General features: G+C 41.9%; 1 protein-coding gene across 3 annotated transcripts; it reads left to right on the top strand.

The window, feature by feature from the left end:
* Window positions 1-5,326: 5,326 nt before the first annotated feature.
* Window positions 5,327-11,401, top strand: LOC147423113 (uncharacterized). 3 transcript variants are annotated; one of them, XR_015186627.1, is made up of 5 exons: window positions 5,327-5,520; window positions 6,065-6,164; window positions 6,346-6,463; window positions 6,543-6,644; window positions 10,944-11,401. XR_015186627.1 is itself a non-coding variant. In XM_086501814.1 (5 exons), exons 1-5 carry the CDS (start codon window positions 5,453-5,455, stop codon window positions 11,043-11,045), a joined length of 462 nt encoding a protein of 153 aa, XP_086357940.1. In that variant the 5' UTR covers window positions 5,332-5,452; the 3' UTR covers window positions 11,046-11,401. The 3 variants fall into 3 exon arrangements, 2 of the variants coding, with proteins under 2 accessions (XP_086357940.1, XP_086357941.1); XM_086501814.1 differs by having other exon boundaries at window positions 5,332-5,520; window positions 6,374-6,463; XM_086501815.1 differs by having other exon boundaries at window positions 5,363-5,509; window positions 6,374-6,463.
* The last annotated feature ends 1,718 nt before the right edge of the window (window positions 11,402-13,119 follow it).

Raw genomic sequence — 13,119 nt, 5'->3', positions numbered from 1 at the left:
TGTGTCAATGAATGAACAATGTGCCAAAAAACCGTAGCATACACAACTTCTCACTCCTGCGAGAGTGGGTATAAGAACACCAAACTGTGTCCAAACTGACAAAATGTATAAAGTGGGAATATATCGACCACTATACCATCAGAGAGTAAACTGCGAATACGCATAACCATGGCGAGAATATGGGAAAAATGCGATAGAGTTTCCCCTGGAAACTAAGCAAAAACTCAAAAAAATCTCACCAAATACGCATGACAATAAACATTGTCTCAGTAGCAAAATCCACAAATGGTCTACATGCAATGCCAAAAGCCTGGCAAACTGACTCACTCATGACTGAGTAGCTCTATGGACGTGTACCTGTCCAAAAACACTGCAAACCTGTAAGCCTACTACCTGGAAGCTATGGCTAGCTCAAACTGTATCAACACATGCAAAAACTGCAGTCTGCATCACTCTCTACACTGTAGGAATCAAATTGCAAAACCTCGATATGTCGAGATTGTTGACAGGCTACTGCATAAAATTCAGCGCTCAGAATTGTAAAATTTTGATATGACCAACGCATCTGGAACGTGGCAAAACCTCGGGGTAGACTCCTGGATCACATGTATCTGAGTCGGGGTGTGAGACATATGCCAAAAACCTCCATTTTCGGTCAATGCTGTTACACCTGCTGTAATTTAGAGTATAATTTCAAAAATGGATATCACCATCGCGTCCAAAATGTGCCAAAATCTCAACCTAGACTCCTGGATCATATCCATCCGACTCCCTGTGACGGAGATATGCAAAAAACACTATTTCGGAAGCAAAAACAACAAAAACGAGCTGCAACACTTGTTGTTCTTGCTCTTTTACTGCAAAATTCAGCAATGGCTTGCTACACAAGCTCTACACAAGCTGAATATACATGCTTAAGCTGAGATCTGACACCGTCGAGCCGTATCCACCACCCCTGAGCTCAAGCCGCCATAGCCGAGCTCCATCGCTTCAATCTCGTCGAGAAGCCATCGCACGCGTCACCAAAGATCTGATACCAATTGTGAGTACACGAATGTGGTGCGTGTGTGGAGAGTGAGAAGGGGAGAGAGAGAGAGAGAGTACACAGGATATGGGTGGACCTCCCAAATCTCACTATATGAGCACAATGTGAGAATGAGTGAGAGCTCCTTATTCTTTGTATGTATAAAGAATAAGGAGATAAATGTGGGTGGTCGGACACTGGCCGAAGGACACGGGAAAAGCACAGTGAGGCACATTGCATTTACCTAACACTCGTGAGACTGCCTATCACCATGTAGGGTCATAATTGGCTCTCCCGCTTCCCACTTTGCTTCCATCTTGTTGGTATCAACGACATGCTTTTGCTACACATGCACACTGGCTAGCACAACCAAGAGACCCATCAATTAGTATATAGCCTCCCTCACACCATTAGGCAAGACCATGCTTATTGACTTATAATGAAATGGGGAAGGGAGTGTGGAATCGAATGCAATATTTGGGGGCTTGTACTAGAATGTAGTATTCAGGGGCTTATACACAATCTATTAAATGTAGGAGAGAAGCTTTAGGTGAGCATCACACAACTGTTTAGCAAATCAGCAAATCAAGGTCGGTAGGTACAGTGGAAGAGGGGATCCATATTTGGAAGGAGGACATGGCAACAATTCAATCAACAATGAAGGAAGGAGATGTGGTGCTTGCAAGATGGCAGCATGAGTTATCCAGGCAAAAATCTATAGCAATTGTCGCTTGCATGAGAATGGATAGCAGAAGAAGTGAAGAGCATTGATGTTTGTTTTAGTTGGTCACCACAAAAAATGCATACTTTTGCTAATATCCTCCTATGATTGGGGGGAGTTAAAAAGTTGGCAAACAGGTAGGGCTCCACGTGAACCAAAATAGCCCCAAAAGGCCATGTGAGTTGGCTCTATGGTCTAGTTCACATGGACGTCTAGTTGCGAACATGTTCGCAACTAGTTGCAAATTCTTTAAGTTCACATCACAAGTTTTCACAAAATTTCTACGCACTGGTTGCGAGCCCGCTCCATGCACCGAGGGAGGAGCAACACAACACCTACAAGAAAAGGCAAGCGCAACTTCACTTTCGCAACATGATTCTTGGCGTTTGATTGCACCGGCACTCAAAACTGACGTTGTTTGAATTTTCGTGGGCATTCTGAATTTCATGCCCAGCGTGTCTTTTTTAACAGCATTTAAATGCGTAACTGCACAACACTATTTACTTGGTGAGCCAAAGGCTCTTTTGCCCCTCTCCGATCGCACAAGCCACCACGTGGCACATTCCCACTGGCAGTTTTCCACGCGAGCAAAAAGCTCAAAACCGCCGCTAATAATGACCGATTAAAATAAAAACGCCGCCATGAAACGAGTACAGCAGTTCACAGATAGAGCTCAAAAGCACTTCGAACTTCTCCACATAGGCAGTTCACAGGTTCCCCAAAAGCAGCAAGTTTGCGAGAGATATGCAGCAGATCCCAATGCTTAATTCTCAAGATTCACACCATTTCTTTTCCGCGCGGTTTGCCTGTGCAGCAGTAAGCTGGGTAGAACCGGAAAGGAGTACCAGAGACCGGTTATATTTCGTAGATCATCAAGCTGGAGTGATGAGCAGTCTCAAAGATCATATATTTCATGCTATCAACCAATGGAAGAGGTCTGTTCCAATGCTACTGAAACAGAAGATAATCAGATTGCAATCGATGGTCGAACCACCAAAACTCATTGCCTTCGCAGGCCCGTTCAGGGTGTTGGTGATGCAGACGGAAGAGGCAGAAGAAATGGAAAGAATAAACATCGAACTAGACATGAGGGCAGAAAAGCTTAGCAGGATCGATCATACCGAAGCTTATGATGGTTATCTTCAAGTAATTAAGCCAGCGGCCTCATTGCTAGCTGCTTGCGCTTTTAGCAAAGAGTGCCGCTTTTAGTAGAGAGTGTGAGGGGATTAGTGGCAGACAGCTCAATGTCGAGGGGAAGGCATTGGGGAATATTGCCACTAGTGCAAGTCATGGTCTGCTGAGCTGTTGACTTCAGTCGCACTTCTCGTCCAACTCTATTGATAGCCTATTTGAAAATTTGATGAGGCAAGCAATTTAGAACGATCTGCAAACAAACAGAAACATCTCTCATGACCAATTCAACGAAGAATATGGTGTCCATGGGAGTTGGTTAATGTGTAGCTCCAAGGAGATGCAATAGCATTGCAGCAAAAGTCAAGTAGTTAATCATATATGTAGGTGCCGGCCAAGATCAAAAGAATAGTCAAAGAGCAAAAGCAGAAGCTAATTCTTTTCTCCACACAAAGAGCTTTGATGCTGCAGAAGCCGGAGAACAAGGAATGCGGAGCAATAGTGCGCATTTCTGGAGACAGGCATACCAATATGTCAGCATATATTAGCCTCCAGCAATGAACTAATGCTCCTCCAACAGTGAACTACTATTGGCCATTCAATGGGATAACAAAAAATTTAATAGACAATATGGCCAATATTGTGTCTTGTAAAGAGATTCTCTTTCTAAACCGCGTGCAGGTGGCAGCCAATGCGATCGCAGTTGGGATTAGCAACAATAGTATACTGCAGTGTTGCTCTTCAGCATATGCATACGAAGCACGGAATGCTGGTGGCGGATTCTATGAGCAAAGGTCCATGTACCCAGCAGCTATCGGATCAAGTTCAGATGGTTGCAAATGCAGACATCAATTTGGCATCTATACATATATACATAATGCAAGTTAGTCAGCAAGGAGGCAAGAAGACATAATTGCTGACCGAAGCAGCTTACAACTGAGAGAGAGAGAGAGAGAGAGAGAGAGAGAGAGAGAGAGAGAGAGAGAGAGAGAGAGAGAGAGAGAGAGAGAGAGAAGGTAATATTGATCATAGGACATAGAGCATAAAGTTACATCTGCATGTTTTGTGTATGGCAGGGAGGACATATATTCACAACACTGCACGTTCCAATTACACAAGCGCGATTCCAGCTCGACAACATTGCAAGTTCCGTTATCTTCTCCATGCGCATGCGTTTGCTTGGTGCAACACATAAACGCTACGAGGCAGGGCACGGCTTCTGTTTCTTATAATTTTTTGGAGAGACCACAGTGCCAGCTCTCCACCAGACGTTTGTATGGCACCTCTGTATGATGTGCACAATATAATTTGCACTTTTAGTGTGTCATTTCATTGCAAGACGATATGTTTAACTATTCACATTGCTTTTTTGTAGCTTGACTCACATATCGGCTTGTAGATTGGACAATCAAAAAGCAGGAGTACACCATTGCAGGTCAGTAAATCACCTCATTTTTGCAGTTCATTCATGCTTTATCTACTTACTTGTTTTAGAATTTTCTGCATTACTTCCTTTGCTTTGGTTTATTTGGATCTCGTTTTACACTCAATGTCGATCAACATCTGCGTGAGTTACACATGTAACTTTTAGCATACGGTTGTTTGCCAAATATATGTGATGTATTACAATAGTGAATATACAAGTAGTGAATGCATGTGGTGTATAACAGTAGTGAATTCACCTTGTGCATCTTTACTTTAGCTTTAAATAATTTATACGATACTAGCTTACCGTCCATATGCTAGGTCATGGTTTGAAATCACTACATTGTATAAAGATTGGAGCATGCATTGTCGATGCCATTTTATAGAACACAGAAGGTGAACTTACATATATCATTGTCCTCATTGATTGTATTGGGAATAACTACAAAAGAAGAAAGGCAAAACACAAACAACTATAAAAGAAGAAAGGCAAAACACACTTGAAACCACCTTCAAAAATGCGAGCCAACGTGTTGCGCTACCAACCATTCGATGAAAAATAGTGAAATTTAAAATACTTTTCGTTTGCAAGAATTTACATGTAGCACGTATACTAGAAAAAACATTCATCAGTAGACAACCCCGCTTGGATATAATCTCAACTATAACCATCCCTATAATCTCGAATAATTGATGCACTTAAGTTTTTCTCCTCCCATAAACATTATAGCATTTTTCAAATGTATATCCCTTTCACTAAGTGCCGCCCTTGCCAAATTAGTCTTGCTCTTATTCCCTTGAGTGCTAGCTGCTAAAAGTCAATTTGCATATGTCTTGTTATATTCTATATTTGTTATATATCAAGGCCCACCAAGCAAGACTAGTTAGTGGTTGCCAACATGTTCGCAACCAGCTGGCCCCACATGTGAACAGGCTCAAACGGCGCAAGACCCCAAGGCCTTGGGCGTGCCACGTCACACTAGGCATTGATATCCCACAGGGGATGTATATTCTGAATGCAAACTAATAAATGCTGTTGTCGAAAACTGCAGCGACACGCAGTCAGCACGGAACGAGAGGACTCAGGAGCATTGTTGATATGAAAACGAGCTTCCTTAGCCAGAAGGGCAGCCTTTTTCTCTGCTGCCTTCATGGCCTTCGTGACCTTCGCCGGCCGCGTCCTGTTCGCTGCCGCTTTCTTCTCCGGGGTGTGGCTCAAGTAATTTATTCTGTTCATGTGTTTGCCTTGCATAAGCATTGCAATGTGGGTTGTCTTCGCTGTTGCTGCTGCAAACCCCGCAACTACCCAGCAATACCAAACGGATCTTTTTGTACCCAGTGTAGCAAGGCTAACCAATATGGATTCCATATGAACATGTGTCCATGCCAGTCAGCCTGAAAGCTTTCAATGTGCCATCTGCAGTCATCTTAGTATTCCACGACGGAGTTTGTGCTATGGATGATCTCATCCTTTTCACAATTGCATTTTCTCCCTGAACAAGACCAGCCATTCTGCAGGACCTGAGTTTCAAGGCATCAATATACTATGATAAATCCTTTTAACTCGATTACCGTGCTGAATAGAGAGGCCAAGTAATGCAAACCAAGATTATAGGACGATGTACAGGATCCTGATGCACACAGCATAGCATGCCTTAACATCTCTTTCACAGCACAAGTTTCGGTCTAAAGATTATTTGTTTCTTAAACCACCTATAAATGTCTACTCGATAATACTCATCTTTTCTAGCTTGGAGAAACAGATTCGTCGATGAGGAAATGTATTTGCGAAAATTGGAGCCAGTGATAGCTATCCTGAGGAGCTACATGACATCTATGGGAGTTCTTGGACCTGAGCTTCAGGTATTCTGTGTGTGATGGGTAAGGTGCTTTATGTAGGCTCCAACATTTACTCAATTCATGTGTGTTCTTTATGCTAGTGTTTTGTCTCTGATGATCAATGAGGCTTCTTGTTTGATTAGATTTTACTCTTTGTTCATGACCTTCATATATGTTTTGTGCATTGACGCTTGTGAGATTCCAGAGACTTTCCTCCTTGTGTGAACGTGCAGTCCAAGCATCTACTCGATGCAACGATGGTCGTCCAAGGGCTAGCTGCCAGCTTATTTCTTGCTGGGAGCAGTTTTGGAGCCTATCTGATGGTACATATCATTTCTCAAAATAGCTGCATGAGACAAGGATTTAGCCTGCACTGATTTTCTCAATGTTGTTTCTTTGTAGTTGATCCTTATGGTTGCAGCGATAGTATGTGACTTATTTGACTTATCTAATCATGACGCATCCAGCCTTGATTACACCAAACAATTTATGCAAGTTTTGAAGGTAAGCAAAATCAAACTCCTAATCATGCGTCTTTTGTCTTTACCATGTACTTCAATACACACATACCCATGTAGATGCTGGTCTGTGTATGCATATGAGTGTATTTCTAAAGTAGTCAAGTGTTCAAGAGTGTGTGGTGTTAAATAGTCTATAGTTGCAACCTGGGAAACAAACTAGAACTCTTGCTAGTAGGTGATGGTAGGGAGATACCATAAATTAGCAAATCAAGCCTCACACTGCTCCTATAGCTTAACAAGAGGGCTGCAAAGTGAGGGCCTAAGGTTTTTGCATATAGCTTAACCAGATGGATAGGATAGAGTCCTTCGTGGTTCATTAAAGAGAGAGCTATTGAGTTTCGCATGACCTAGTGATGGAGAGGGAGGTGAAGTGGTATCTCCCTTGAAATCGTATGTTTTCTCCTCACATGTTGGTGCTAGACTTTGGATACAAGAAACAGTGTTTTGAAAAGATGTTTTGTTTTTCAAAAGTAGAGACCTACTGATTGATTTGTAATTGAGATTTTTGGTGGAGAAAACATAAAGGAGAATGGCCTTCAGAAAATAAAGTTGATGTGAATCTCCAAGCCGTTCTTGCTCTTTATTGAGCCCAAGCAGATATATCATTGGAGTCCTTATTTGGAAGCCAATTAGTATGCCGATAGTCCGTTGAGCTTTACTATCTATCCCACAAGTGGATCCATGCAGCAGATAGGTAAGCAGAGACAAAGGCAGAGATAGAAAGTGACAATCACATAATGTTTCCTGGTATACAATCGAACAGAGAGACCAGTAATATATAGATGAGGAGAGTAGCCTTTTTTGATAGGGCGCCTGATGGGGGGATTCGGGTAGAGTCTTACGAGGTTCCTGCCTCGGATATACAATAGCCAGTTTGGGATGCTTCTTAAGGGGAGGGAGTCTTTAGCTAAGACTGCTTCAGAGGTTGTAAGTGGTACTTCAGCGAAATAGGAGTGGGTACCTCAACCTCAATGCACTTGTTCCTTTTCACATCCTCCTTCGTCCATGTGGTTGTCTCTTTACATTTTTGCCCATGTTCATGGAGATATCTAGAGGTTCAGGGCTTCATAGACGGTCTTCTACAGATATATCTTTTCTTTTCTACAGATAGATGTATAATTTGAATGCAGCCCTGATGTACAGTTTATGCAATATTCACAAGAAATTGAGAGTACCCAGCTGGATTTGAGCTCACCTTGAAGAAAACCAGAAAAAATTGAAAAGTTTTAGTGTAGATAAATGCAAATGCTTCAATTTTTAACCTAAAAACTGGGAAAGTTGTGCCCTTTTTATCTCTAGTTAGAACAAATGTTTTTGGCAAGCCCTGGGTTTGTGTTTGCGATAAGTTATAACAGATGACCACCGTGACCCTTCAGAGTCTTCCAGATTAGGAAGGCCTTGTGGCATTAGATTTGGATATATGGTGCTAGTAGTTTGCTTTGCCATTCTCACAACCAGGTCGTAGACTTTAATTTTCCACAAAAACTTTGCTCTCCACCGTCTTCTCCATACACCTGTGCGAGCTCACCTACACTCACACCTCCAGCTCGCACACCTACACTCGCACCTCTCTCTTGCAAGCATGGAGAATTTATTTCTCTTCTGTAGTAATGTAATGGAGGTGGGAGGAGAGTTGCGTATTTTCAAGAGGGAGTTGGAGGAGAACATCTTGTGGAAGGAGAGCAATCGTCCCCATTGCAGCGCTATAGAAGCAAGTCTTTGACACTCCTTTCATGACATTTTGGAAGCCCCCAAAATGAAACAAATTTGGTGCCATCTTGTTCATGCTCTGGTGATGGTAGTGCACCAGCCAACTTCATCATGCTGCAAGTCCAAGCCCTCTACAAGAAACTGGACATCTACTCCTTAAGAGTAGCAACCTTGATCATGGAACGTATTTTAAGAGGAAAATCAAAGAGAGTGCCTTTTTCTTGGAAGATCATAGAGAACTAGACATTGAATTAGTTGCAAGAGGCAACTAAGCCTCTTGCACATTGAATTTCACAATTGTGTGATGTGTACTTTATGCGTGTGTTACCTTCTTGCACTTGATCCTGTTGGAGATATGAGGATGGACCGGATTGGAGATCCTTGTTCTTAAAAGGTTGCGTCTCTACCTCCAATGACTACAACTCTTTATTGAATGGTTGCACCCTACACTAAATGGTCATGTCTCTACAGCGACTGGTCAAAGGATGTAACTTTTGGTCTAGAGTAATTTCTCTACGTCAATAGACATGCCTCTTGAGTCTTGATATGTGTCTTCATCTCCTATATAAAGGAGGCTATGTATTGAACTCAATCAATTCAATAGTCTCTCAATCTCTTGAGTCTCAATTTAATCTCAAGTATGAAGTTTTTATCTTAATCTAGGATTAGAACCCCTAATCCTTTGTCACAAGCTATTGAGGTGTCAACCATCGATGAAGAGGCCTAGCAAACGTGTAGATCTCGGTCGAGGGGCTTAAATCCTAGCAGAAGAAGAAGTCCTCACCAACTTAGAGATTCTTGCCGAGCGGCCTAAAGTTAAAAAGGGGTTAGGATTAAAAATCGTAACCCAACCAACTTAGAGATTCTTACCGAGTGGTCTAAAGATAAGAAGGGGTTAGCGTAACCCGACCAACTTATAGAGCAGTGATTGAGGGGCTTAAACCCTAAATAAAGTAGACACTCACACACACACCCACAATTGTGCAAGAGCTGATGACGTGGCATGTTGCACGACTTTTCGCGTTTTGTGGATTTGCATGTTGACATGGCTGGCTGTACGGACAACCCTTTGGGCGCTAGCTTTTGGACCTTTTGAACTTGATGCTCTTCATGTACTGTTTTGAGGTGAGGCCAGGTTAAAATACGTAGGCTGGGTTTTCTCTCTGGCATTCTACTGCGTGGAGGAGCAAAGTAGAGTTCCCAGAGCTTGTACTTCGTGAAAGCAATATAAAGAAATACGCAAAGGGGGGCCATCGTTTGGGGCCATTACAATTGCAGACTAGGAGCGGAACTCTGCCACTGCGTGTCTTGTCAAGATTTTCTCTCTTTCGTTGAAAGTGCTAAATGTTTGTTTTTTCAGCTGACACGCGGTGCCTATTCCGTTACATCATCACATTGGAGGATGGTAACTAAGCCATAGTTCCCTACCCCCAATCGTTCCTAGCTAGGTATGCGGTGCCTCTCGAGCAGAAGCTCATGATGTTATGCATTGTATAAAAAACACTGAAAAAGGCTCCGTTTTCTTACATGAGAAAATTTCCAAATCTTCTTGTGTATAGTTTTATGGAGGATTATTACCTTTGCTAATGGGTAGATTGGAGAGTGAACGCTCTTTCTTTGAGAGGAGCTCGCATTAAATCTGTTACAAACCCCACCTAGTGCAACAAGGCCAAAATCGGCATAGTTAAAAGAGGGGCTGCATAGTTTTAGTGTGCCTTCTACATATTGCTGGCATGACCATGGATGAGCCTCGTTTATAAGTGACACGGGGTCACGCTCATGGGATCTACGACAGGGGCGCGCAATCGGCATCACATGGATTTTAGACCGTCGAATATCCGCAGCGGGGGGGGGGGGGCAGGCTTTATGTACGCGCGCGGACTCGCAACATGTGCAAGGATGCATGTTAGGTGAGTTGGATAGAGCGTGGGAGTCTGAGGGTGAGGTCCGGGGCTCGAGCAGCGAGCGTTGCGAAGGGGCACTAAATCTTTTAGGTCAGGCTCGTCGAGATCAACGGTGGATCCAACTAGTACTGTTGATCCCTCGAGGGTGAGGTCCGGGGCTCGAGCAACGAGCTAAATCTTTTAGGTCACGCTCGTCGAGATCAACGGTGGATCCAACTGGTGCCGTTGATCCCTCGAGGCGACCCCGTGTTTATTATCAACGAGGATGGATGAGGCACAATTTTCACAAAAGTAACTGATAACTGTGCTTTGCGTGACCACTGCCTCAGCCCACAAAGGGATCTCTGACATTAAAGCACCCCTCTTGGTCATGATGATGGGATGGGGGAATTGGTGTGCTCATAGAATTTACATTTTGCTCTAGCCCGTTGATTCCATTTTTAAGAATGAACAGTGTTCCTTCATACCTTATTTGAGTTGTGGAAACCGAGGATAGCTGCATCTTTGATGTTGAGCAGAGAGTTTGTATGTAGTATATGATGATGTCAGAAGCATCGGGTTTCGATGTTTCTTGTGAAGTATGTGAGCTCATGTGTGTGTGTGTGTGTGTATGAGAGAGAGAGAGAGAGAGAGAGAGAGAGAGAGAGAGAGAGAGAGGATTTGTGCAGCATCTTTCTATTGTCGGCGCTCTGCTTTTCTTCCTGGGTATGAAGAATCAAGCAGCTGTGAAGTCCCAAAAGAAGGGTATAATGAAGGTGAAGGCTGTTTGAAGTGGGAGCCACCTTTTGGTGAAGTCTATGGATTTGGCAAAGCCTCCAACCGACGTTCCAAAGGAGGGTGTCTTGTTTTGTTGTCTGAACTTAAATCTGGAAGACTAAAATGTATGCTTTCTGCAAATTATGTTTTTTCTTTTGTGGAGAGCTAGAGGTCCGATGGTAACATATTTGTCCATGGATTTTGTAATTTTAGAAATTAAAGTTTATTCTCCAGCTTAATCCACTGCCACATGAGGTAATATTGCCATTGAAGAGAATTACCTTGTGTATAGGTTGTGCTCTAACATGTAATCATGGATTAAACAAGTCATTATGAATGCCAACTCTTCGTTGTGGCGAGGGCTTTCACATGCATGGTAATCAGCCATTACAAGTCAAGTAGAATAAAGAATTGGCATTTTCTTTGTGTTGATAGATGGGATTCATCATCATATGTGGGCAACAAATTGGTTCATAGGTCAGTTTTTGTTTCAGTTTTCTCTTGGAGAAAAAATAAGGAAGAATGTAGTAGAGGGTTCTAGTTTTTACTTCTGTAACAACCCCACCTAGGTGAGGTTTGCCTAAAGGGTAGTCACTTTTATGACTTTTACCCTAGAGGTTTGGCTACCCCTCGCATGAGTCTTTATGGCCAACGAGGTTTGAACATATAGCTTTTTGTTCTTAGTTCTAGTTCTGTTTCTGCATTTATGCCATCAAATTGATTTAAATAAAATAGGAACAAGACTTCAAAGAAAAAGAAGAATGCCTTGATTGTGATCAATAAATTTAAAACAATGTGGTATAACTACTCTTCAGACTCAAATTAGAATAGATTGTGTAATCAAACCTTAAATATGTTACACATAAGCTTCCATTGCCCAATAGGGCATTGCCATAGTGTTAGCTACCTTGTTTGGGTGTGGCTAAAAGTATTTTCTTGAGCAAAACGTCACAAATAGTCGAATGTGATAATGGTCTCTTGTTAATAAAAAGTGTAGGAAGCATTGATGATTTTTTAGGAGGAATGTTGCTCCATAGCACTAATGACAAAGATATTTGTCATGATTGATTGGGAACATAAAGGTAGTGGAATTGAGAAAGTGCGATTCTATTATTAAAATGTTATAAGTTGGCCTTAAAAAAGCCATGTTGGCTTGAAATTGATCACAAATATATGTAATCACACAAATATTGGTTTTCAACTAAACGTAGCGATAGATTATGGGTCTTCTTTCAACTTTCTTGTGTCCAATCTCAAAATTTCACTTGGTCTTAGAGCATTAAAGTGTGCATTTCACTCATGTTAATTTCAAAGGCCTCATGAAATTTTACTTACTATGTGTTGAATCTTCCTTCGAAAGATTTTCATAATACTTTGGATCCTTACTTACATTATTTGACTTTATTGTTGTGACCTTTGAGTTGTCAAGCCAATAAATCCACTAGTAGAGGTGCCCTTTTTTTAGCCTTATGTAATGGGATGCAAGGTTGGTGATTTTCTATAGTTTGCTCCATGGATTGAGAGGTAGTGGGTCAGTTGTGGTAGAGAGATGGCCTCCCATTAGCTCAATCAACTCTTGCTTTGATCCCTTATCTTGTTTGCTAAAAGAATTTAACAAGCCCTTTAAATCTCTTCCTGTTTGCTAGCTTGAAGCATAGCCATGTTGTTTTTCTTTGATTATTCATAGCATCTACTAACTTACATAGTAGTCAAAGAGTGGGGAGGTATACCTTATGGATAGCAAGATGTAGATGACCTCTTAAAGGATCTCCATGAAAGAATGTCTCGGAAGACTCAGGAGGTAGAGGATAGTTGGCCCTTCAATTCAATAAACATTGGCTTTGGCCCATTGATATTGGATACCTTGAGGCAAAGAGTTGTTCAAGAAAAGAATGTGCTCTATGATTGTCTTGGAAATATATGGCAATACTAGCTCTTTTGGATGTCTAGAAGCATCTAAAGAAAATAAGATCCTTGATACATCAATGTGTCCAATCAATGATTGTGAAGCTAAACTTTCCCTTTTACCTTTGCTTTGCAATTTACCTCTTGTTTCGGATGTCTAGAAGCATCTAAAGAAAATAAAAT

The sequence above is a fragment of the Adiantum capillus-veneris genome, chromosome 26 (assembly GCF_014529385.1).
Source record: "Adiantum capillus-veneris isolate H3 chromosome 26, ASM1452938v2, whole genome shotgun sequence".
NCBI classification, from domain to species: Eukaryota; Viridiplantae; Streptophyta; class Polypodiopsida; order Polypodiales; family Pteridaceae; genus Adiantum; species Adiantum capillus-veneris.
This window is presented reverse-complemented; position numbering and strand designations above follow the sequence as displayed.